Source organism: Periophthalmus magnuspinnatus, chromosome 7 (genome assembly GCF_009829125.3).
Source record: "Periophthalmus magnuspinnatus isolate fPerMag1 chromosome 7, fPerMag1.2.pri, whole genome shotgun sequence".
Lineage (NCBI taxonomy): Eukaryota > Metazoa > Chordata > Actinopteri > Gobiiformes > Gobiidae > Periophthalmus > Periophthalmus magnuspinnatus.
In genome coordinates, this window is record NC_047132.1 from 22,506,537 (window position 1) to 22,533,187 (window position 26,651).

General features: G+C 38.3%; 2 protein-coding genes across 17 annotated transcripts in view; one reads left to right on the forward strand and one right to left on the reverse strand.

Annotated features, from left to right (window-relative positions):
- Window positions 1-420, forward strand: part of LOC117373129 (rhodopsin) — a 1,530-nt gene extending 1,110 nt beyond the window's left edge. The window contains exon 1 of the mRNA XM_033969012.2: window positions 1-420. This exon is cut by the window's left edge and continues 1,110 nt beyond it. Coding sequence (XP_033824903.1) covers window positions 1-11 — 11 coding nt within the window. The 3' untranslated portion in view covers window positions 12-420.
- A 983-nt stretch (window positions 421-1,403) lies between these two features.
- Window positions 1,404-26,651, reverse strand: part of LOC117374120 (membrane-associated guanylate kinase, WW and PDZ domain-containing protein 1-like) — an 86,910-nt gene continuing 61,662 nt past the window's right edge. For 13 of the 16 annotated variants that reach the window (XM_033970291.2, XM_033970290.2, XM_055222849.1 and 10 more), the window contains 11 exons: window positions 20,812-20,846; window positions 16,717-16,981; window positions 13,578-13,669; window positions 12,364-12,559; window positions 11,463-11,765; window positions 8,285-8,488; window positions 7,486-7,567; window positions 7,241-7,292; window positions 6,795-6,938; window positions 6,582-6,720; window positions 1,404-4,645 (listed from right to left, as the gene is read on the reverse strand). In XM_033970291.2, the coding sequence (XP_033826182.1) occupies window positions 3,570-4,645; window positions 6,582-6,720; window positions 6,795-6,938; window positions 7,241-7,292; window positions 7,486-7,567; window positions 8,285-8,488; window positions 11,463-11,765; window positions 12,364-12,559; window positions 13,578-13,669; window positions 16,717-16,981; window positions 20,812-20,846 (2,588 nt within the window). In that variant the 3' untranslated portion in view covers window positions 1,404-3,569. Of the gene's footprint in view, window positions 4,646-6,054; window positions 6,147-6,581; window positions 6,721-6,794; window positions 6,939-7,240; window positions 7,293-7,485; window positions 7,568-8,284; window positions 8,489-11,462; window positions 11,766-12,363; window positions 12,560-13,577; window positions 13,670-16,716; window positions 16,982-20,811; window positions 20,847-26,651 lie in introns of all 16 variants that reach the window. The other 3 variants (XM_055222853.1, XM_033970293.2, XM_055222852.1) reach the window with 1 other exon arrangement.

A 26,651-nucleotide genomic window follows, 5' to 3' on the forward strand; every position in this document is an offset into this window, starting at 1 on the left:
CTCCAGCATAAGACCTGGCCCTCACTCACCACAACGACCAGTCCACGAAGACGACTCCCCTGGGAAATCACCAAAGTCTATTCACTTCCAATTTTTGTATTTTTACAAATGAGCTGGTTCAACCCAAAGACAGTACCAGGAAAGGTCCGCCCTTAACAGAGTTGTTCTTGTATGTACAGATATCCAACTTTACTATCTGAGATTTTGTCCTGAAAGAAAGAGGAGAAATCTTTACAGTTGGATCCTAAATGTTACTGGCTTATTTTTAACTGTAGAGGCATGTAATCAAGGCAATGTAAAATAAAAGGCACTTTGCAAATGGCAAATCCTGTTTATGTTTTACTTCTCGTTTGGCGAGGTATTACCAATGACTGTAGTAATATTTAATCAAATCAATAAATGTGAATGACTTACTCAGAATGCATTCATGTCTGGAGTCACTTTTTGCTTCACACACTCATTTTCTTACCTCTTGTCTAGGTTTACACTTGATTTACTTATGGTTAAATGGTGAGTGTTACTTTAAACCCTAGGTGACCTTGGCTTTAAGAATTATTTCATTAGTTGTGATCATACAAACGATATCGCACTCACTTCATCTCATGACGAATGTTAAGACCCTTAATTACTAATAGGCTTATTGCATTACATCTGAGTATTATCAGCCTGGCACACATTTGTACCAAGGTTGTTTATAAAATATTCACACAAAGATTCCCCATGAAGAGCTCCTGTTAAACAAATTAAAGATAAAAGTCAGATAATTAGATTGAGAGAGTCTGGATAATCAGTAAGAATGTGAAAGTTTCAGCTGCTAGACATGAGGCCTTGATTTAAGCACAACCAAAGAAGATGTGCATGGAAAGTGAAAGAGAACATGGCTAGTGAAAAGAGGATGCAGTGGAACGGGTTAGAAAGAAAGCTAGAGAACAGACTAAATGACATGATGCCTCCTACGCTCTCCTCAGCTCTACTTTTTCTCTTTTATTGACCTTCATGTGTAACTATAGCAACAGCCAGTTAGTGAGGAATGCAGCAATGAATTTCAGGAACTTGTCTCGTTTTACGATTTCAGTTTGAGGTTGCATGATTTTCATATGGCTTACCATACTAAAGCAACGTAATGCAATTAATAGCGATAAATACTTTTTGGACATAAATTTAACATTGATACTACTTTAACATGCCTATATAATAACAATGAAATAATACTTTAAAGAGCCTATATTATACTATTTTCTGATCTATGTTAAAATGTTGTTTCCACATCAAAAACATAACTGCAGTTGTGTTTAGTTTCACTCACACATGTTAAACACACAAATCCTGCATATTTAGGCTGCGCTCTTCTCTCAAATATCATGTGGTGTGCAGGAAAAGATTAAAACACTTAAGATTTGTATGGAAAACTTTATTTGATAATAAAAATAGCATTCACAGACTTCTTTTGATAGCTACATATACATTGTAATCCATCTGGAGGAAAGAAGCTGGATAAGTCCACATCTACTTGTACTTCGACTAATGTTATGTTTTTAGCTTCATGGGTCAAATAAAGCTATGAACAATGTGATATTTATATATGCATAGTTTTATAAAAAGATTGGCCCATAATAATAATAATATACATGTACTGATTTTTATCAACACACAGACAGAATTATGTCCAGAGCACGTTGCAAGAAATAATGCTTTTTGAAGAAACACAGACTGCATACAAGTGCTTTATAATACAAAGGCAGGCTATAACCATCGAGATTTCAGACCAAACAAACTGAGCAGATTCAACCAATACAGTCTCTCAATAATCTTTACATACCTGATCCAAGAGTAAAATTAATATATTTCCAATAAATCATTATCAGGTCCAACACAATAGCACATTCCCCACTGCTGAGGCTCTCTCCATAAATTTCTCTTTTGTACAAGAAAAGGCAACATTTTTAAAATTCCTTCCTAATAATAATAACATTGGAAAAATTCTTTACAGGTGATGGCCAACAAACTTTTTTTCCACATTTTTTTCAATACAGTACCATGGTGACGACAGTGATCAAACAATGCATATGTGATTTTACTCAATATATTTTGGATGAGACATAAAACAAAGAGAAATACACATAAAAACATGTTGTACAAGCAGCAATCAGACTGGGAGGGGAGTGACGGCATGGCTCAGCGCAGCAGATTGGTCAAACTCTTGTAGCGGGACCGTCCCATGTTACCAAAACCACAGCAGCTCGAGACCTCCGAGTCAGTGCACCAGTCAAACACAAGGGAACAGAGCAGTCAAATCATTTTTTGGGGTACAACGTGCATCAGTAAAGCATAACATTATGACCACCTTCCTAAGCAATTGTGTGTACTAAACTTAAATCACTATCTATGGTGTATTCAGTCAAGTCTTTGCCCTCCAGAGAACTCACATTACCACCTCGTTGTTTTGATTGATATAGACCACTGTAGACTGGAAACACTTAGCAATAGATGAGTTTTTGAGATGCTTTGATATATTTGTAGCCAACATAATTTCCATTACTATTGTCAAACCTGCCCAAATGTTGATAGATGTATCTTCAACCCTCCCTGTGTTCTATTCTGTGGTGGTCAAAATGTTATGTTTGATGAGGGACAGTGTACATTTTGTGCAGGGAAATTTACATGTCTTTTTGGCATACAAGGTAAAATCTTTCTTTATGGCAGCGTTGGAGCTGGTTCTCTGGCACAATGCAGTCTTGGCTCAAATATCTCAGTATACTTGATGAGTAACTAATTAGGACCAATAGTGTTTATCTGCCTAAAAGTTTTTCTTTAGCCTTGAAGTTAAAAGTACATCTATTTGGCTAGAATAAAAGGGATATTCAGTTTTGAAAAGAGGGAAAGGATTAAATTTAGCCAATGTTTTTACACATTATTTTTCAAGCTTGAGCAGCAGTTGTGTAGAGGCATACAGTGAGCTGCCATTTCAAAGAGTCCAGCTTTCTTCCCCAGGTACAGTGTGTGTTCCTACCATCCTGAAACTTTTAATGAGCTCAAAATATATGTGCCAAATGAACAATAAATAGTGACAAAATCCCCATAATTGTCATATATTATTTCTTTCATAACCATGGTACATACACGTAAATTTCACAGTCTTTGTGAACCAACAGTGTCTTGTGCTATAGTTTTGTTCAGTAAAGCAAGTCTGAAGTGGGGAAAACAAACTTCATAATTATAAAAATGACCACAACTGGAAGCATTTTTAGGCCTCGGAGGGAACAACTATTCATAGATTCAGCAAATGCCTACAAAAAGCAATATCACTGATTTCATATGCAGGCACATAACAATAACATTACTATAGTACAAGAACTCTGATAAAAAATAACTAGGAACAATGACGAAAAACAACCAGTGTGGACAGATAGGATTGTACTTTTGCTGTTTTATGAATCTCTGTAATGGGGGAGATCACAATAAAATCAAAAATCAATCAATTATTAATAAATCAGTCAACCAAATAGCACAAGACTTATAAGATCCTGTGAAGTCCATTTCCAGTGTATTGTACAGAAAGACAGGAGGCGCTAAATGCTCAGGTCTTTGGGGCTCTCCTTGTACACGCGGCGCTTGGGTTCGGGGAGCTGGTTGGAGCCACGACCCACTGTTGCACTGTTATTATTGTGGCCCGCGTTGTTGTAGGCAGGTAGGTTGTACTGAGCCGCGTTGTTCTTCATCATACTGTAATAGTCCTTGAGCCTAGGGGGCGCTGCTGCTCCATAGTTGAGCTCCTCGCGGCTGTAGGTGCTATCGGGGGAAGAGTCACGGTATCTCCGCTCTGGCGTCCCATTCATTCTGTATCTCTCAGAGGAGGAGTCTCTCAGCAGGTTGCCATTCTTAGTGGGGCGGTCAAGAGTGCGCCCCCTTGTGTACGACAGAGAATCAGAGTTGTTGTTTGATCTCACACTCATTCTACCTGGTGTTGCACAGTCCTTCATAACACGCCTCTCGCTAAGTTTCCTTTCTGGCGTTACAGCAAGGAATCCTCCATCATCGATCTCTCTCTCTGGCGTTCGGTCTCGCTGTGCCCGCTCTACCCTCCGATCCATGGACTTGGCGCGTCGGCGGTCTGGAGATGCACCACGTTTTTGTGTGGGTGATCGATCAAGAGAACCGCGGCGCTGAACTCTAAACCTGCCGTCCAAAGTGGAGCTGCTGGTACTCGTCTCTTTCCCTCTTTGTTTTTCCGCTTTCTTCCCCGAACTGTCCTTCCGCAAAGTCTTTAGGAGCTTTGAGATGCCGCTCTCAGACTCAGACTTCTTCACCTTGCGTCCTTTGCCCTTCTTGTTACCACCACTGCTGCCGTTACTGTCTGCGGGAGACTGGTTTCTGGGGGTGCTTTGACTGTGGTTGTTGTTCCAGGTGTGATGGAGGTGGGGGTTAAATTGCTGACCTTGGTAGTCCAATATCTGGTCGGTCCCAGCCCTGTCCCTGTCCCGGGTCTTGGTTCGGCCGCGCACAGCCTCGTCCTGCCGTGATGGTTTGTGAAGTTCGGGTGGATAACTGGACTCCGATGAGGTGTGGTATCGGCTGTTGGGCAGCGTCCTCACTTCCGGAGAGTTTTGTGCCCCGGGTGTGGCAGGGTACCCGTCACTGCTGCCGTCTGAGGGAGAGAAAGAAGAGGAACCATCTATTATTGTTTATATTTATTTCAATTTCTTTTGTTGGGCATGCATACTTTTTGTGCATAATATGTGTTGGTTTGTAATATAGTAGTCAAAATTTGAAATGGATCAAAAATGTCATCAAAGCTATAGAAAGGCAAACATTGTATTATTTGAAAAATAAGAAGTACCGAAGTGTCAATCATTACATTTTTAGGGCTTATCCCTTCCCTTCCAATTATAAATAAAAGTGTGAACACTAAAATACTTCTTATTTGGTGCTTCAATTTCTGTTTGTCCTCTAATAAAATAATAAAAAATAATGTCACATTGATAAACTTCAATCAAAATGAAATGCATATGCATGAATGCAATTTTCAAGTTTGGTTCTATTCCAAATGTTGACTACTGTAATTTAAAGTATATTGATACCTGCATTGATGTTCATTAGAATGGAGTGAGCAATATTCAGTATGGACTGGGAATGTCAGTGACACGAAATACACCTATAGGAACCATTCAAGACCAATGCTGGACATGTGGCTGTGCACCATTGGGATGATCAAAGCAAAGAAACAGAACAGAAGTAGGAATGACTGGTTGAGAGTGGCCACATTAGAAAGAGTGAAGGTCTTTCAGGGAGAAGCGCGTGACAAAAATGTTAAAAATGTTAAAATTGTTCATGTATCATAGCAGCACAGTGTTACACAGTTGAAGTCAGGCATGACACGAAATGAAGCACATTCAACGTAACCAGAGGTGGAACGAACTGAACTGACAAAGTTTACAATGTCAAGTGTTGTTATATGGCTAAAAATAATAACTATCCAAACCACTCATGAATACAAATTAGTTCTTGGTTATTGATGCTCAGTGATGTGATGAAATCTAACAAGAGAATATTATCATTTTAGACAAACATAAACAATTTTCAAATACTCATAATTGATGCAAAAGGTTGGGTTTAATGACATACATATAGCTACTAATTTGCATATTGCAAATCTTATAACATGGTGGTTCATGTCAAATTCCCCCTCTAATTAAACCAAATATATCATTAACCATAAGTATTTGCAGTATTTTGAAGGCTGAAACATCTACTTCTCAAGATGTTGACATCACATGAATGTGATCTCAAGAATAAACCAGCACTGATCATTCGCTGGAACAGTTCAATGGTAATATTAGGACTAGGTTTAAGGTATTTAAATATGCTTAGGCAACATTACAAATTATACACAAAGCAAATCTACATAGATTTTTAAGTATGCGTTACTTCCACCTCTGACCTGCATAATGTACGAAACATTGGGGGCAAGGCCTTTGATTTTGTGAGGGTGGAGCAAACCCAAAGGAAAACAGATGACAAAGGAGGGTGGACTGGGACAGACTTTTGGCTACAAACCGTGGTCTGATTTTGGCCCATTAGGTAGAAACAGGGCTCTCCCATCTTGTCATTCCTCAAAGTCCCCACAGCGAGATGAGGAGCCATCATCGCTGCAGAGGAGGAAGAGCCCAGACACAGACAGAGAGAGAGAGCAGAGGCATAGAAACATACAGCTGGTTTACATTGTGTCCTTAAGGAGAGAGCAAAACTCAAAAATGCAACTCAGATAAACTCAAGTAATGTTAAATACAACTATAGCGATAAAAAACATGTCTAAATCACACCCATTACAAATTCAAACAATTTAAAGTATACAAATCAGATAGCGATTGTTTTTTGCACAAATGGTTGATATGTTGTTTGTATGAGTTAGAAAAGAAAGACAAAACTTCTGCTGTGAATGGAAGTTTAGTGTTTGAAATCCATAAATGTTATTGATTTTAATTACTACTTGTACTATATAATCCATTTTAACCAATTATAATCTGTCTCTTTTTGCTTATATATTATTAACAGGGGAACAGTCTAGACCAACATGCACATACCATATTCAGGTACAGATCCATCGCCCCGCTTCAGGACAAGCCGTGCCCTTCGACCTCCATTCTTGATCAGCTCGATCGCCCGAGAATGCTTCATATTCTTTGTGCTCTCTCCGTTTATCTCCAGGATCTCGTCCCCCACCTGAAACATGGGTCAGAGTTTTTTATACAGTCGATTTTAAGTTCTACAGAGGATTTGAGGGCTTTCTCTCATACCCTCATTTTCCCATTCCTGACTGCAGCGCCATCTTCTGCCAGTCTGAGGACATACAGGTCCATGTTGTACTCTCGTCCTCCTCTCAGACTGAACCCAAAGCCTTTGCTGTCTCTCTCCAGGTCCACAGAGTAGAACTCAGCATCCTAGAAAACAAAATGATTCAGTGATTAATGAAGTAGATATGTTTGTGTGTTTTATTGTATAAAGTGTACAATTTTTAATTTAAACTAATCTGTCATAAGCCCTGGGAACAGATTTTGTACTGAACATCCACATACATTGGCTGGTACTCTGTTTGTCCTCCAGGGGGCAGGGCAGCAATGCACACAAGTATTAATTGTATTTTTTATCCCAACTGTATCTACTGTACATGGGGATATGCTTTCATAGTGTACAGACTCAAATGGCTGAAATAGTTTTGCTTTAATATTCTGTTATTCTTTACCTGATTCTGTGTTGGTGGAGGAGGTGGGGCCCCTTTAGACTTTGAGTTATTCCTGGAAAAGAATAAACAGCATATGTAAACTCAGATGCTACAAAATATATATATATATATATATATATATATATATATATATATATATATATATATATATATATATATATATATATATATATATATATATATATATATATATATATATATATATATATATATAAAAAATAAAGTTAAGCTGAAACTGAACCCACCTGGACTCGGACTGAGGTGTGTGCGTTGTGGTGATGGTAGCGATCTTCTCAGCATTTGTCAGCAGAGAAGCATTGGAAGATTCTGAAAAAAAAAAGTAACACAATATAACCATCCCAAAGTGTGTGACTTAGATGAGAGTGCAAGCAAAGAGGCTCAACCTAAATAGGCTTTGTGTTTTTCTATACCCCTCCACGTATATATAGCAGGATGTATTGCTCATCATTGTTTTGAACAATAACACTAACAATCATTTATGATAGGTTCACTGCTGGGTCTAGTTATTACCTCAAGAAATATGTCTCTCACAGTTTCAGAAGTTGACAGGTGTAATAGCAAACCAGTCTAATAATGAAGAAAAATACTGAATATTAAGATATACAGCTGGGTCTATACTGGGTCTAGTTATTACCTCAAGAAATATGTCTCTCACAGTTTCAGAAGTTGACAGGTGTAATAACAAACCAGTCTAATAATGAAGAAAAATACTGAATATGAAGATATACAGCGATTATCAAAGTTTGTGTAAAAAATGTACTCTAGTAAATTAAAATACTGTATCTGATTCCTTTCCACCATGTCACGAAATTAACCAAAAATAATAGACCTAGAAAGAATAGGGCAGTTTTGACGCTCACACTATTGTATATTGTTTGCAGAGATATGGACTCACAGCCTCTTAAAGTGAATGTGCACTGAACAGCAGTAGTGCCCTTTCCCTCCACTACAGGCTCATGAATAACTCCTAAGTCTGATGCATTATAAAACATCTACTGTGTGTAACATCTATATGGGCCTTACCATCACCGGGGATGATCCTGAGAGACACCGTGTTCCCCGCCTCTTTGATCAGGTTGACGATGTCTGAGTGCGACTTGTTGGTGATGGAGCAGCCATTAACTGCCAAAATACGGTCTCCCACCTTCAACTTCCCACAGCGGTCCGCTGGGCTGCCCTCAATGATACGCCCTATTTTGTGGGGCATGGCCACGCAGGCATTTCCAGCTTTATATAAGCATATTTATTTTCACAGGAGGGTGTGTTGATTATTGGTAGATGGGCGGAGGGAAGAAAGAGAAAAAGAAAATAATTATGTAGAGTCACACCATAGATATTTTACATTCAAAGCATCACTGTTAAAATATTCAATAATAAACTGTAAAATAACTAGACCAGTGCTTCTCAAACTGGTTTGTGAACAACTAGTGGTTTGCAAGCCCCTTCAGGTGGTACACAGTCCACATTTCTGTTTAATTTGGGTTAGTTCTTGCTTAGAACTACTGTAGTAAGTATGCAGTTCCTTTTGAGATCCACTTTTGTCCTAATTTAAACCTAGAATGGTTCTTTTTTTCAGATCTGGTGTCACTCTAAAGGCTAAACATTTTCTTAGGCGGTACTTGGTGTGAAAAGTCTGAGAACCACTGGGCTAGACAACACAAAAGGAACAAAATCAGGACAGACCAGCATTTTAGGTGAATTAACAAACAATGACTAAAGTAAGTATGAAGTGAGTTTAGGACTAGCATTGATGTAAAAATGAAACTACACTAGAACTGGTCAAAAAGTGCAGTTTTGTTATAACAGAAAACACTTAGCCTGCATCTTAAATGCTACTAAACAATTTGAGAACCACCAACATGAATGAGTCCCATATCTCCTCATAAGAAAGCCATGAGCCCAGATGTTCACATGCAAAACACTACATGCTGTATAAAGGAGAGCGAATTGATGTGATGTCAAAACTGGAAGTGATGGTCCCGGCGGGGAGGTGCACGAGCTGTCCCCTGCCCCCTCCCTCTGACATGTAAATCAATGAGTTTGAATCATATGGCAGTGGTCAGCCCCAGAGCAGCTCCAGTCTGGCATTCTGTCAATACTCTGTACTCAGGATCACAACTGCTCCTTCACTGAGAGCTAACAGATTCTACTGCTGCGATTGGAGGACGCTTATGTAATCAGCAAACTACATGCTGTAATTGGAATAGTTGCCAATTTTTTTTTTTTTAAATAAAAATATGATATGAAGAGTTGGAAGCAGCTGCTAGACTTCAAAAGGTGCCGGTATTGATTGTTTAGTCTATTTCAATCTATTTTAAAGTTTTTCATCTTTGTTTTTGCTTGGATCTTTTTCATTCTCCTGCTGTTCTTGTACTTAGCATTGCAATACTGAAATTTCCTCATTTAGGGACAAATAAAGTTTCGTATTTAATTTGTGACAATTGACATGGTTTGTGTATTTTGTTTAAAACCTAATACATGCCTCCAGCCCGGCACTGCTGACCATGATCTAGGTAAAGATCTGGAGAAGCTTCCTCATTCTACTTCTTGCAGGTTGTGTCATATGCTTTCTTAGTTTCTAAAAAAAAGTACTATTCCATCCTAATGATGAGATATGACATTTCTGTTTGTATCAAACAGTAGGCCTTAATGCCTCCTATCTTCTGGTCACCAAAGAGATAGAGGGAGGGCTTAAAGCAGGACAGTGCAGAGATATTGTTGTATCTATGATGTATGAGAGCTTGGTTCAGCTAAAAGTGCTTTGTTCTCCTCTACATTGTTACACATCCTCAGAGATATACTGTGTGTTTTTAGAAATACACATTTCTCTGTCAGCCTAGTGTCCCAAACGGCTGCTCTCCATTAGAGAAAACAGGGAAAGATGTTGTGGCACTATCGCACACTAGAAGCGTTTGACGTATCCTTGCTTAAATGGGAATATGTTGTAAAAGAAAGGAATCATGTATGGAAAACCACAGGATTAAACATTTTAAAACAACTGGTGGTAATCTTTAGTGGAGTGGAAATAATCTAGTTGGTATTCTACTTTAAGGTAGTGGTTCAAAATGTCACATCAGTAATGCAGACTCTTTCACATTATTGAATACAAGAGGAAATGCAGCAACCATATATTGTTGTTAGTGATTGGTGAAGTTGCGTATAGCTTTATGTGTGCACAGGCCATGACTAACCCCTAAAGACGTGTTGGTTGACTAGCTCTGACACTACAAATAATGTATCCATTTCTGCTCTACTATGATCAATGTGTGACTAACGTCCCATTCATTATTTTTACACTTGCTCTTGACTAATTGTTAAACCAAATGGACCCCCTCAAAATGAAATAGTAGATGTCAAGAAGCATTCCAATAATATATAAATAGTAGTACTATTAGTTTAAAAAACTCAAACTTGGTTTTCAATACTAATTTTGATTGTAATTTTCAACATCAAATTATCAAACATGTGGTCTCATGCAAGTCTCAGGAAAGGTCAAATTTGATCCAGTTATGAGATTTTTTATGTTTTTTCAGTATCGATCCTTGCTTAAAAAATTATCTAGTTTCGATACTTGTTTTAGAATCGATTAGTATCTAATAGATTTTTATACTTTTGACAACCCTAGATAGTATTCTTTGGATAGCTCCTTTTTGCTCCACCCACATTGTCTCCTCAGAGTTTGTCTAAATGAACATTAAAATTCTCCTGCTTTAATCCAGTGCCTAAATGGTACAGCTGTGATATCTGTTGACTTCAATTACATACTAAATTGGAGCTGTGAGGTGTGAATATGAGATGATGAACATAGTGATCCTTTGGGAATACTGTTCGTCATAAAGAAAATTCCTACTCCCTCGGCAATGCAGTGACCTCGGCGTGTGACTGTCCAATCCCACACTGATACCCCCCATAAAACAGAGGAAAATCAATGAGAAGAGACTAAAGCAATATTGAAATTTGGCCACAAGAGGGCACAGTTCAGTATAATTCTCTGTGGATCTACTCTGCTTACAAATTAGAAAAAAAAGAAAGTGAGGGGTGGAACATGCTGATTACAGTTGTTGTATAAATAAATAGCAAATCACCTGGAAATCAAATAGTTTTAACATTTGCTTCAGCTTTTAAACTTTAAACTCAAAACATTAAATAACAATAAACTAGCTAAATAAAATTTACTTGACACCACAAGTAATTGACTTACTGAATGTTGTGCCCGCGTCCGGTCTGGAGACAGAGGACACGATGACGAACCCAAACCCTTCGTTCTCTCCTCTCTGGATCTCCACATCGTAGGGCTGGAGGCTGGCTGGGACCACAGCACTCCCACTGCCTCCTCCGCCCCCGCTGCCAATGCCGCTGGTGGAGCCGCTACCCGAGCTCACTGTGTTCAGTGAGTTCTGACTGCCCTGTGGAGTACGCTTGCCCTCGGTCAGACTGGGTGCCTGGGTGCTGCTGTGGTGGGAAGAGGCTGGAGAAGGTGGGACATCTCCTTCTCCTTTGGACACTGAGAAAGAAGAGAAGAACAATTGGAAAGGCCAGCCATGAAATAATAAAACATGACAAAAACAGGTTTATTGCTGGGTTAAGCTTGTAACAATTTAAACTTACAATATATGTGGATAACAGGTTGAGGCTCTAATTTCACCCAGAGAGCGCATAGATTAAACTATAAATAAGACTAACACAACCTAAACAGCTCCATGCTTAGAAAAACTTTGTATAGTGAGCACTGAAATGATCAGCACAAGTCTGGTAAAGACATATAGACTTTAAAAATCACAGTGGAGTGCTTCCCAAATGATGGCACCACTTCATGACATCAGCTGGTGAAACAGGACATTTTGAGCTCGTCAGAGAGAAGGTTACAGGTATGTTTTTCATGAGGGAACCATATTATACCACGGTTTGAAGTTAAAAGCAGTTTTGCAGAGTATTTAAACCTCTATCATTAAACCAATTAATTGTTCATTGCATATTTAATTTGTATTCAAGCATTTGTTATATTCATATTTATTTGTTATTTGTTATGGCCTTAGTATAGCTTTTTTTCCCCATTAGCTTGATATATCCCGTTGTAGGCATTATCCCCTCAACGCTCTCACCTCCGTATCCGGCCGTCTTGCGCCTCACAGTGAGGTTGACGTGGCCCTGCTTGGCGGCCTGCTGCATCAGCTGTACCACAAGCTGATGAGACTTCCCCACGACCGCAGTGCCGTCCACACAGATCAGCTCATCCCCAGATCTGAGCCGCCCATCTTCATCTGCTGCACCATACTTCACTATGTGGCCAATGTAGATCTGGGTAAATAACATATTTACATGCAGTTATTATGTTTTCTATGCTCTATTCTGTATTGTTTATTTTATTTGATTACAAAACCAAGTCGACCAGTTTAATATTTGTCTTGTCTCAAAAAGCATTTCCACGTGTGTTCCACCTTTCTGGTCACAGATCTTGATGCACATAGCTTATTGTACTCTATGTTTGGGAATACTTTCTGAGATTATAGACTCTACACATATGGCTACTGAAGTCTAACCATAATTGCTTTTTAAGAAATTTAGAACGTGTGATATCACAAGAATTAGCTGTGTCCCTGATAGAACTGTACAAGGGACAGCCAGTTCATCAGAACACATGGCTTCAAATCTTTCCACAAATGTATGATCACATGATTTGGCCACTTCAAGACACTGGCCTTGTTCCAACTATTTATTGTCACTTTTTAAATGGTGTTTTCAAAATTTGGCAAAGACATATAAGTAAATTAACAGTATATTTGTAAAGACATACTGTATTTCAATATCATCTCTCTAAACTAATCTCCATTTGAGAAGATCCAAAGCCCAAAGCAATAAGGGCATCTTATCTAATTGTATTGATTTGTGAACTTGCAGTGTTTTGGAATCCTTACAGTGCTGTATTTGTGGCTGGTTTTTGCCGCCTGTTTTCTAGCTTCAAAGAAGCATGGCTTTAGGCATTGTGTGTGGGAGTGAGCGCACCTCTTACAGAAACAGGCGGGTAACTAGCATGCAGTCACAAATGACAAGCAATAACTGATATGAGGCGCCTAGCACAGTGGGGAATGATACTTTCTGACATCTTTTGAAAACAATATTCAGGAGCACAACAAGGAGAACTGGGGAATCAAGCATTATTCTTTTTACTCATACAACTGCTGAGACAAAATTAGACAAGAAGTATTTAACTGATTTGTGATTGAGACCTACAATACCAAGAGTCCATTGAAAACAATTAGTACATTCTTTGTCATTTACAGTTAAATAAGCAAATGATGATTCGAAAGGTACTCACCGGTTCACCAGGCTCATTCCCGCCCAGTATACGGAAACCAAATCCAGTGTCTTTGCGCCAGAGGAAAATGTCCTGCTCCTGACAATCCGGCACTGCAAAATGTAAAAAAACAATGGATTAGGTGCTGTGGAATTAATCAAATTTGAATCAAGATCAATATTCTGTCATTTCTAATCATCAGTTGCCAATCCTTTGTCAGTGAAAACAAGGTTTAGAGGAAAACATTGTACCTATTTTTAATTAAATGGCATGAATATTGTAAGCCATTTTGACTTGTTTAATAATTACTGCACTAAGGTCAAACCAACATAAATTCCACACATGTTCACTACATCTGCAAAGTACAGAAACAGTAATAGTAACAGAAACCAAAATGGGTGCATTTGCTTTATCTTCATCCAAACCACCGTCACTGCGGCTGCATGAGATCCAAGCACTGAAGACTTAATAATCTCCTGGCCTCATTATTATGCACTTTGTATTGCTCTGTGTCTGAGTCTCTTCATTTCCCTGTGACTGCTCCTCTCAGCCCACACATTTGCCTCAGAGCAGCCTGTGGAGCAGGACACAGGCCGTTTGGTGTCTGTTCAGCCCACCAGGCCAGCAGCAGCATGCAGGAGGTACCACCTGCTGTTCACTCACCTAACACCAGAGGCCTCTGCTCTATTACCACATAATATGTAACACTGGGTCTTTAGGCTTGTTTAAGGACAAATTATGTTTGTTTGTTTTTTTGGGTTTGTTTTTTTCGTATTGCAAATAATCTCAGACAAACCTGTTATATAGGGGAACAGCTTCTATGACAGTCCCAAACATAGAGAAAGGAGGCATGGGGAGTCAGTTAAATCTATGTCAGATCAAAAGCAACAAATTAACTATTTACATGTCCATTAACAATACTTTATATACACTTTTGAGTAGGCTAACAGGTCATTAGTTGAATATCATTTTTTAATATTTCAGAATGAATACATCAGTTTTATTTAAATCTGTTTTTCTTCAGATTGATAATTGTGATCATTCAGTTCAGGTCAGAGCAATACTACTACTACTACTACTAGCAATAACAATTGTGACCATTTTATAAGCAGAAGTAAGTCATTGCATTTCAATTACAAATAGCAAATGTAAATTACTTTTTATCTGGCAATTTATGTCACATTCACAGTAACTTCAGAAAGCTTCACAGAATTTCATAAATCTCCCTAGTGTATGTGAAGACTAGTGTGGCTGGTTCCACTGTTATTATTACTATTATAAGAGCTGAAGAAGCGGCTTGGATGAGCAGCGAAACGTCTTCACTCTTAAAACGATTTGTCCAGTTGACAGATTTAAACTTTGTCTTATGCTATGGATCAGACCTGGACGACTGAGGGTTTACACAGATATTATTTGTTAATATTCTTGAACTGATCCGAGTTTGGCTTAATCTTGTTATATCTTGGTTCACTGTGGTCTCAGCTAGGACTTGGGCTTTCTACCAAACATCAATCTATTTCTATCTCTTATGTAAATTAGCTGCATAATTATCTACTTCTAGACCAGTGTTCCTGTTTACATCACAGCATAAATGTCAGTGAGGAATACTCATCAAATCATTGATACTTAGCAGTGTAAGCAATTTACTGCAAAGTCTCAATACTTTGTGTTTTATATTTTGCCACCTGAAATGTTTATTAATGTTTTTTTTACAATAACAATATTTCAAATGCTATAAAAGAAGTGCTCTGAGTGACAAAATAAGACTTTGGTGGGCCACTGTGCTGTGATGGATTAATGGGAGGACACTGCCCCATAAAGCACCAAGCTTTTCCATTATATTGTTCTACATGACTTGAGCCAAGCGTCTTTGTTTCTGGCTGAGTTTCTTGTTTGATCTTGTCTCCACACCTCCCCGCTGACTCGAAAAGGGGTCTGGCGCTCCTTTAGGGGTTATCAAACACATATACCAATCAGCCTCAGCTTAAAGAGCCTCTCACTGGGCCTGATTAATATTTAATCAGCCTCAGTCCTAGATTTTTACACGGGCAAGCCATAATTATTAACCAACGCTGCACACAGGCATCCAGCAGCTTGTCAAGTGAAAAGACTGGACAAACCCTCTGCTCCAGCTAAAATACAAGACAGTGATGGGTATACTCGATATGAAACAATACCAGGCTGGACAGCATCTAAACCAAACATTTTTCTGCTTCAATATAAAGAGATGTTTCACCCTTTGAATAATGCAAAGAAGAATATTTTGGAAGGCTGCTCTAGTTAAAGCTTTGTGATCAGCCTTGAAATAGTCTGTATGGTTACTTCAAAATATTGTCAAAATGTATGTAGAAGTACACAATTAAGCTGCAGTAATCAGTTAAGATAAGAATGCCTGAGAGTTTTTTTCTCCAGAAACTATTTCATGGCAAAAACTTTTGCTATTATTCCTATACAACTCCTATGTCTAGTATGATTACTACTATTACTGCAAGCCTAGTGTTTTAAATAACAACAATCCATATACTGCATATGTTTTCTAGAATAACATAATTCACAAGCCAGTTGGCGAGCTGTTGGTTACTGATAATAGACATATTAACATATTTTTCAGTGTGTTTAAATATAACTGCTTTGTCTTACCACTCAGTAATGTGCAAAAATTGTTGTGATTTTCCAAACATTTTCAGCAGAGCAAACAGGATGCCCCCAACTGTGTGTTTTTGTATGCAACAGTTACCTCTGTCACAAATGCAGTTCTGTTTCAAGGGCACATTTCTCTTAGAGGCACCTTATGTGACTGTATCAGATCTGACTCACACAGTACACCGCTGTTTAGGATGAGCACTTTAGGCTGTCTGAGTTTGCTAAACACTCTTTGGTGGTTGGTTTGAAGAGTCACAACTGATAAAAGGAATCTCCCAATGCGCCACAATTAAAGTCAAACATGCAAAAGTTCTAACTAACTAATCTAGGAGGGAATTAGTAGTTTGTAGGTTAACATGGAATATAATAAAACCACCATCTTATTTTATAGATTACAACAGGCTGAGTTTTGAAAGTTTTTGAATAATGATTTTGCAAATGATGGCTTACAGTTAAAATTGGATAGATTGAGAATATTCCTTGGATTCAACAGTAAATTTGACACTTCAGTACTCACATCTGCTCTCATACATGCTCCTGGACTGGGCCCAGATCTTGAAAGGATCGGGTTTCTTCTGCAGCGTGAGGGTGCCATCGGTGTTGGGATCTTGGAGAGGGGGCAGTCCGGGCAGAGGTTGTGTGGGTGCGGCTGGGGGCTGGGCCACCACCTCACCGGGCATGGCAGAGGGCAGCGGGTGGCTGGGTGAATCCGTGTGGGTGCTGCGATGGCTGCAGACACTGTGCTGGGAGCTGTTCTGACTGTCCTTCCTCTCTAACTGGTGCTGAAAACACAGTTAAACAGGTGTAAGTTAGGGCTGTATGGTTTGAGAAAAGCTATATGTTTTTCAATAATAATTTAGTTAAATATCTCAAAAATGTCAAGTCTTAACTGTACCACATCAAGAATCTGTGTTTTGTAATTGGTTAGGTTCATGTGACATTGCAATATTTAAAATAACCCACTGTTTAAAATTGAGCTGGAGGGACAGGCAGTATTCTTTGATAGAATGTGTGTCTCAATGTCATAATGCAGATGCTTTGACCTTGTTTATGGATAATATCTCTGTAATTACTGGGTCACTCCACACAAAAAACAAAAAAAACATATCACAATAACGGTTGGCATAATTCAATCAGAATAACAAATAATGAAAAGGGTCAATATTGGTAGTGAATCACCCATAGAGCTATACAAGGCCCTGGCTCAATGAATACCATTGAATACTTGGACTTAAATATGGGTTTCTTTACATGTTTAGCATTTTTAGATACAATGATGGTATTTTAATCACAAGTTAACATCCATCTCCTGTGTGACTAATGCAGATGTCCATGTGAGCTGTGAGTCAGTGCAGAGGAGAAGAAATGTTGACAAAGAAAGAAAGAAAATAGCCAAGGTCATCTTCCTTCGACACTCAAACAGCATCCTGAATGGTGACGCATCTCCATGGTTTCAAACTGAGATGGGTTTGAAATGTAATGAACAAAGATATTGGATTTTTATGGACATCAACATTGTCCTTGTTTAATGTAAATGGACTCAATGGTAATGATGGCGTAAACCGGCATATGTTTCCCTGTTTTCTTCTTCTTTTTTTTTTTTTTAAATATATTTTACTTTCATTTCTGCTTTTCTTTCCTTGTCTTGCTATAGCCAAGCATCTGTCTCCTAATGTGATGTGATGTGATTCATATGAGCTTGATCTTCTCCATAGCCTAATGTGGAAGTAGTATTTTATTTAATTTTGTAATTACAATATAATTAACACACTAGGGACGTCAAAATTAATCAGTTTTGTCACATTAACTTTATCATTCTGAAAGTCTGATTTCATTAAGCTGGTCACTTACATAGAGAAATTGTGATCTGAATGAAAGTTTAAAAAAACAAGTATTTTTGTGTAATAAATAATCCTGAACAACTGACAAATGTTTCTTCTTACAATAACTGCAACACCTTTTTTTTTTATTGTGAAATGGCTAATTAAGACAAATTTATTCAGCAATCTTCTTTCTCTTATTACCACTGACAGTCTGTCTGAACATGCGTCACACATTCATTGAGTAAAGGGGCAATGTAAAGTCACCATTTCACCAAACATGTCATAAACTGCCATAGCTATAAAAATACACCATTGTCTCAGAAGCCACAGAACCTACTGGGGACATTTGTGTGTTGTTATTTCCATACTGGGTGCGATCGCCCATTACAATCTCTGCACTGCTCTGTCAGAAAATAGTCTTGCTGGGACATTGCAGTTACTGACAGCCAAATCATTTTCAGCTCATATGATAAATGGTAGACTAGCCTCCCACACGTCAGCTGCATGAAACAAAGGGTCAAAATAATCTTGTAATATTGCATAATGAGGATAATAACCATATAAAATTGACAATTGCATATGAGTTAATATGAGTGCGTCTGAATTGGAGACAGAGCAGTTTGTCTGGGGCATGCAGCGTGACATTTCAGTGACACAATACAGGGGTGAAGTGGTCTTTTTCTGAGCAAAAAGCGTAATCTGAACTGACAGTGAGCTATAGGGCGACTGCTGCTCTACCATGTCCAACTCAACAACCTGTTACTTGAACTTCAGTATTATATAATGTATGACCCATTAGTTATTGGCTCAACTACTATTACAATATTATTTCAGTATTAAGTTACATTTCCATAAATCCCACTTTAATCAGGTTAGATTTTAGCAAGGTAAACATTGTAAAATATTTTTAACCAGTTTGTGTAATGTGGTTAGACAAAAGCATGCTGTTTGGAATTAGTCCATTTAACCTAAAAACAAAAAATTTTGACTTAACTAATAATATCTTAGCTTTTTTTTTTTTATACCTCACATGTAATAAATACTTTCACTCAATTTAACACTACTATACTGCCCAAAATATGCCCAAATATTTCACCTTTTCTCATCTTTTTTCACTGTTTTCATAGGGATGCGCAGAACTGCCATATGTGTTTAAACTGCTTTTTTTGTTTAATGCAGCCTTATGGTCAAAAACAGACACTTTCCCCCACCCACTTCTCCTACTGGTCGACCTCTGTCAAGCCCTGAGTGACAGGTGGATTTAACCAATCAGAAAAGAGTAAACTTTCAGAAAGAGCAGATAATATGTTTAAGATGTAACTAAAACTAAGAAAACATGAATAATGATTTTACAGCCCTGGTTATATTGATGTTTTAAAGTTAGCGTTAGCAAAATATTACAATTTAGAATTCTGCCAAAACAATTGTTTGAATAGCAAAAACAGTACATAAAATTTTGGGCATAAATTAACCGTCTTTGTCTTGGTCAGGCTGGATTTTATTTTGTTGCTCAAGATAATCTCTACGGTCCCCAGTTGGATAGTATCACACTAAGTACCGCCTTAAAAATAATTAGGAGCAGCTTGTCTCATTAACAGTTGATGTGTCACTATAATTACAGTCCAAACACACAGCTTGCTTTAAGTCCTCCACCTCTGGCGTTGTGTGATGTGAATAGGTAACTCCCCTGGCTCTGACTGATGCTGCTTCAAGCTAATCCCAAATATCCAGCCGACTGCAGCACAGGCTTTTAATGTCGATCAAGAGCTGCAGGATCAGAGCCTTCTCCTTCTGTGTGAACCCTGCACTAATGAGCGCTGGCTGAGTTTGTCCGCAGTAAAAACGCCTTAACATCCCTATCTGTAGAGGGGTGAATCAGGGTGACAGTCATTTAACACTACCCTGGCATCTTCTCTGTATTGATTATCTGATCAGGTCCAGATGAGTTATAAAAATAAATCGCTCTGTGTCCTCTTTGAGCGCATTGTGGGTGTAGTGAGAGGACAGTTCCCAATAGAGACTGTTATAAAGTTCTGAATACTTCTTGGTCGTAAATGTTCTCCGTGCAACTCCTATACAACGACTGTTCTTAGGTGCATATTGTTATTGTTTACTGAAGTATAATTCCTAAAGCTACTGCCCTTTGTAATAGCTGATGGCTAACAGTATAATTTATCCAAGCAAGGCTAAGAGTAGGTCATGAGAAATTGCATATGGGATAACAGAGCATAAATAAAACAATAACACAATATAAATCAAAGTATTTGAAGTCCTATTTGAATATGGTTTAATCCTTGTTCAGTCCTGTATAACTAATGAAGACCTGATGAACTGCAGGTTGACATGTGGTCCCACTCTGACATTTTAGCTCTTGTTTTGTGTTTTCTTCTTCTTTTTTTTAACCTAGAATTTTCTTCAGAAACAAAAAAAAACAGTATATGTTGCAGATTTACATTCCAGCTTTAACCAAACTGAATTTCCAGTGTCAAAAACTTGTGTTACTATATTATCTAACATGATGTATTTCAACATATTTCACCAATTGCATGTTTCTCTAATGCTGTGCATCCCTAATAGAGAGAGATATAACAAGCAACAAAGAGGCAAACTTGAAACGCCCGGAGCAGTCACGCTGACAGCAGAGTGAGAACAGAAGTAACAGATGCACATCACAGAACTATCATATCTGTTTATTCTTTGTTCTTAATATAGCCCTGCTTCCCTCACCAGAGTAGAGCGAACATGCACACAAAGAAGGGAAAAGATAGGAGGTATTTTTTAGTACTTACCACCAGCTTCGGACTCCTCTTGGCTGGCACCACTCCTGCAAAGCATCGGCAGAGAGACAGAGAGAGCATTAATGACCGGCTCTTCCCGCTATCCCCCCCAAAAAACTCCCCCCTATGAGATCCCAAAAACAGCCTCCTCTTCTCACACGGTACTGCTGCAGCGGGCTACCTCAAGCTCTCCCCTTTCCCTCCTGCCGCTCCCCAGCACAACAACAGCGCGGTGTGCACGGAAAGTCGCTAATCTCACCACGATCTCCACCCCCTCCCACTCTGGCTCTCAATATCTCTAACCCGAGCGCTTCTGATCTATCGCATTAACAAAGTGTCCACTGGCCCTTCTAAGCTACAGGTCCTTCAAGATCACAGCTGCTCCAAAAACGTTTTCCACGTCATATTAAAAAGCGGGTTTCATTATTCCTGTGCACTGCCTTCACCTCTCAGGGCTTACATTGAGGAGCTGATGCTTGCTTCTCCGTGCCTATTCCCTGTTCCCTCCCCCTACTCTCCTCCTTCAACACCCTAGCACTATCTGTCTCCATCTTCCAACATCATATATAAATATCCTCTGTATCGCACAAGCAGTTAACACCAAGTCGCCACTGGATCATTTGAGCTGCTGAAATATTGATACCCAAATCCAAGTCAGGAGAAAGGCGCGCACAAATGTAGAATATTATTAGACCGCGTCCCTAAATTAGTAAAATCGCATTCATCATTTTGCAAGCATTTGTCATGATGTAGTGTGCCAGATATATTAATGGCAGCCTAATTATTTCCTCTATAACAGATCTTAACTCCAGAAAGAGTGCTTTCTTGCGCAGCTGCCACTTACTCCTGTGTGGTGGTAAAAATAGACAAAATGAATAAATGAATGACAGGAGGAGGCAGAACTAGGAGGTGGAATAGAAGCTGAATACAAACGTAGCAGTAACCTACATTTCATCATTATTTATTTGTCTTAATACCAATAGGGCTGCATAAGGTCATTAATGGTGCATATTGGCGTATTAACACGTGCAATGACATGCTAGCATCTGTATTTTTTCTGCTGCATTCACAAAAAATCATTAAATGTTAAAACTCTGTGTTGCTACGAAACTCCCCTCCCTCTCTTTTTCTCTCTCTCTACAATTTATAATTCATCCCGTTCTTGTTTTCCTTCCTTCCTTCCTTGCCTCCTCTCTTCTCACAGATCATAGACTCTTGAAATAAAGCAACAAATCGCAGTCCCATGTTGATAAATATGCTTGTATGTACAAATGTACAAAGGACAGGCAACAGAAGGTCATATGTCAATAATAAGGATTCCCGTCTTCTCAACAGCAGGTGGTGTGACCCTGAAAGCCAAAAATTACACAGGAGGCTGAATTTCACTTTGAAACAACCTCTGCCACTGTGCCACATCTTCTCACTGGTAATGCAGTCATAATTGGCATCACGCCTTACTATTAATCAAATTGAGGTATAGCCATATGGTTAATGGTTTTAATGAGGCATTTAAGGAGTATAAATATTTATAATAACTCAAATTACTCCTACCCTCGAATTGCACAAACCCGCCTATGTCAGCAACTCATCTCCATACACATTACTCTGCAAAGGAAATTTAAAATACATCTTCTTAACATAACATGGCAGTAGCATTGATGTATCCACGTAATAATCAAATCTGAACAAATGCAACATTTATGAGCAAGTGTTGAAAGACATATGGGAATCACGTGTCACTGAGCACGCGAGCAACACTCACAGCATGCAAAAATGTATGCTTGGTATAGATTAGTAATAGGAATGAAGGCGGCAGTGAAGTGCTCCTCCTACTGGATACATTGATACACAACATCTAGTGCTATCTGCAATAAAAATATTCTATAATTCAGATATTTGTTCTGAAGTAGACATTGAAAGTATTGCTGCGTTTCAGATGACATCACATTCTATGAGTCAATAATATTTAATACAGATGGGAGCAGCTAAAATGAATATGGTTAAAAATGCAGGGTTCTATTGTAATATAGTGATTTCTAGGGTCTAGTCACTAATAGAAATGATCAGTTTCAACATTTGCGAATTTACCTTTTGAATATTTAATGACAAAGTACAATGTCAATAGGGAAAACTGTCTCTTGCTCCCATCTGGGAGCATGACATCATCACATCTGGAATCTAAAAACCATCAATACAGTATTATTATTAGCTATGGACATGATCTCAGCCAATAAAACAATAATACTTCTTTAAATGAGTGCCCTGTTGAAGAAATAATCTGTGTTATTCTTTACACCTGATTGGGATCCTATTGTTTTGCATCATCTGTGTACTTTCCCATAAACAAAAATACTCTTAAATTCTGCATCCATTCCACGCCATAATCCAAGTATATTCATTTTGCTGAAGCAGGGAAATGCCAGCAAATCTCATCCCCATATCCTTAACATTGGCTCCATTGATAAAACCATGATCCTTGCATTATTATTAAACAGGCTTCTATACCAAAGATTGCCTTTATTGTCATTCAAATAAGGGGAGAGAGGAAAGTAAACAAATCACATGTGTATCCATTGCTCTGGATAGACATAGATAAAACATTATACCCATATGCTAACTATGTAACACAGCAGCATTTTCAAAACCAAAATAACTTTCATCTTTCACAACTTTATAAACATATTGACCGCTGCAGAACAAGCATACCCCATTGGAGCTGCTATTTCCCTAAATGTTCTGACCTACTCCTTACCTGCTTCTACTAAGACACATTTTGAAAACAATATTTTCACTTGACGCTTAATAGCCAACATCCTATCCATACAATAATGAAGATATAATTTGTTATTCTCTCCACCTGTCAACCATCATGCTAATGTCTAATTGATAAGCGCTAAATGGCAAGAATGAAAGAAACTACCTTAAAGTACACACAACCAGTTTGGCCTTGATACGTCTGTATGCGGTGAATAATTAATGTTTCAAGCAAGGAAGCGGTAACACCTCGTATATCTTAGTGAGAACTGTGTGTAAGATGCTATGGTGTGGGTGGGTGCAGGGTACAAACAGCAGGTGTCATTGGTAGTTAATAGGGAAAGTGGGTGTTGGGAATGAGGCAGAAGGTTTTTCAGGCTTTCAGGGTTTTTCAATGTGGCACTGCTGTGTAGAGTGACCTTGGTCTCTGCCTACACCTTATCCACACATATTCATTCAATAGGACCTCGTTAATGCAACTAATCTTGTAGAGATTTGTTTGATAGTAATCAATAGGGTGTGGTTGACAAATTCAAAATACTGAAAATTATAGGTTTAGAATTCAACATGTTGGTCATTTTGCTAATGGTAGGACTAGTAGCAAACAGTTGTCCTTTATACGGCTGAGCAAATTATTCAATTTTAATAGAGACTGGGTTTCAGTCATCTCTAATAGTCTTGTGTTGTGTCTTTTAAATTGAGATGTCTACAGCTAATCCACTGTCAGTAAAAATGTGGTTTGGAGCAGAGTTCAGACTTTGGAGGAGGAAATGTTACTATTTTTCTGTGTTAAATGGCAATGATTTAAAGTCTGTCTTCTTTATGTGCAGTTTTGATATATTTTTATGGGTTATATGGGTTATATCACCCAGCCTCTAATAGCTAGCTTTCCTCAAGGCAGGAAAGCTGACAGCTATTTGTTTATCCATCAACTACACTTATACACATCTAAACCAATTCAATCTGGCCTCTTTGACTTTTTTTTATCCAAAGCATGAGTTTTCTCTCAGTGGCACTCAGTCCCAGGCCAATCCCCAAACTCTAAATGATACCACTGTTGCTTTTAATCTGCAGTTGTACTCTTCTACCTTACAGTTTTAATTTTGTTTCCTTGATTCTCATTTTCCCTTGCCTTGCGCTGCTAAGTCTCGAGGGACAGGAGCGTGGTGCACGATTGTCATGGAAACAGCGGTCGATGGGAGGAAGACAAGATGGAGGAGTTGGAGCTGCCCTGGCCTCCTTTTACAGGGAGGGAACTGCATGTGAACGAGCCAGATGTTATCTAAGGGAGGGGGAGAGGCTAAGCAGTAAATTATTAGGTGAGACTGATAGATTAAGGTAGCAATTAGCAAGGTGTTTGAGTATGCATGCCTATTATGTTGCAGGGAAACAAGGTGCAAACAAAGAATGTGTCATTTCAAAGGAATGAGATTCATTTCAGAAGATGTATATGTTAAAACAGCTTATAGTTCTCCATATATATATATATATATATATATATATATATATATATATATATAATTTTTTTTTTTAAATACAAAAAATCTAATCATATGCTTGATTAGAGCAAATATGCCATTTCTGACCAAAAAAAACAAACAAACTTAAATTATATGCATTTAACAGTTCACTCTGGGGTCTTGCCTCTTTGAAAGTAATACGTCACCAGCATAACCATTACATAGCATGGCTATAGCACAGAGTAACAGTAATTACACAGTAAATTTATCTAGGCTTGGTACTAGTACAAGGAGTGCACTGGCTTATAGCTTTTTGTAAATGGATCGACAACATCAGATTGAAACGCATAGATATAAGTCGATAATGACAAACAGATATCGCTGCTTTGAAAATTTGGCACTTCTTTTCTCATTTTGTTGTCAACCACCTTCTACTTATAATATTACTGACAGAATAACTGAAAGGATTTGCTTGTTTTTTGAAAACATTGCTAGCCAAAATAATAAGATAATTACCTAATACCTTTTCCTTTTTTTTTCAAATGACACTTATCTGTTACTGCAAATGAAATCTTCAAATAATATTTTTTTATAACATGTGTTGTGACTTACTGCAGGAAATTTCTTTTTACTTAGATCTACAGAGAGATACATGAAGCATAGGTTAACAGAAAAGACTCTTCTCCCCCTCCGTCCTCAGTCCGGTCTCACATACAGGACCTTATTCCTCCAAACCAATCTTCATGCGCACGATCCCAGAGCCCAACTTTAGCCATGCTCAGCAAATCTCATCTCTGCGCTCCTCTCTAATCCCCTCCTCACTCCCTGATCCCTGGCCCCCATATTTCTTGTGTCAACTCAGATCTGACACAAACTACTCCTCCTGGCTTCAGTAATTGTTACTTGTGAATGATTATGCATTGTCTGCTATAAAGTTTACATAAAAGGTCACTGCATCAGTCCCGCCAAGAACTGCAGCCTACATTACACCAAAGTACAGTGCTGCAGCATCCAGCAGTTAGTTTAATGAGAAATTAATTTGTGTATCACTTTCTAATAATAGGACGATTTGGACTAAAAAATGTCCCAAAATAAAATACTAATCGCTCTTCAAGGCCATTATCATTTGCATTTTAAAGTACTGTATTTAGTTTTATATTTTAGCTTATCCCTCCCAGAAGTCATGTATTTTGGTCAGCATTATCCTCTCCCACAACAACCAGACTCAGAATCTGGACAAAAAAAACAAAAAAAAAAAACTAAACTTTTTGTTGCGCTTTTCCTACTCTGTATATGGTCCAAACATCTGTGCCAAGATGTAGTACTAAATAATCTGAGAATATACACCCATGCTTATTCTCTTGTAAACAAAAGTAAAGGGAACAAGTGAGTTTCACAGACATGCATTGCTCTTGAGTACTGAGTACAGACTTTTACATAACATCATAACATTCTATAGGTGAGGTGTGGGCAGGCAAAATGACACTTGTGCAAAAATCAATTTGTACTTTGTTGCTGTATAAATGATTACGGTCAGCATTTGAAGAAATTTTCTGTATATTTCAGGGAAAATATTACCAGACAATAATAGGAAGAATACTGGCTAGAACCTGAGAGTAGCATAATTAAATCATTTGT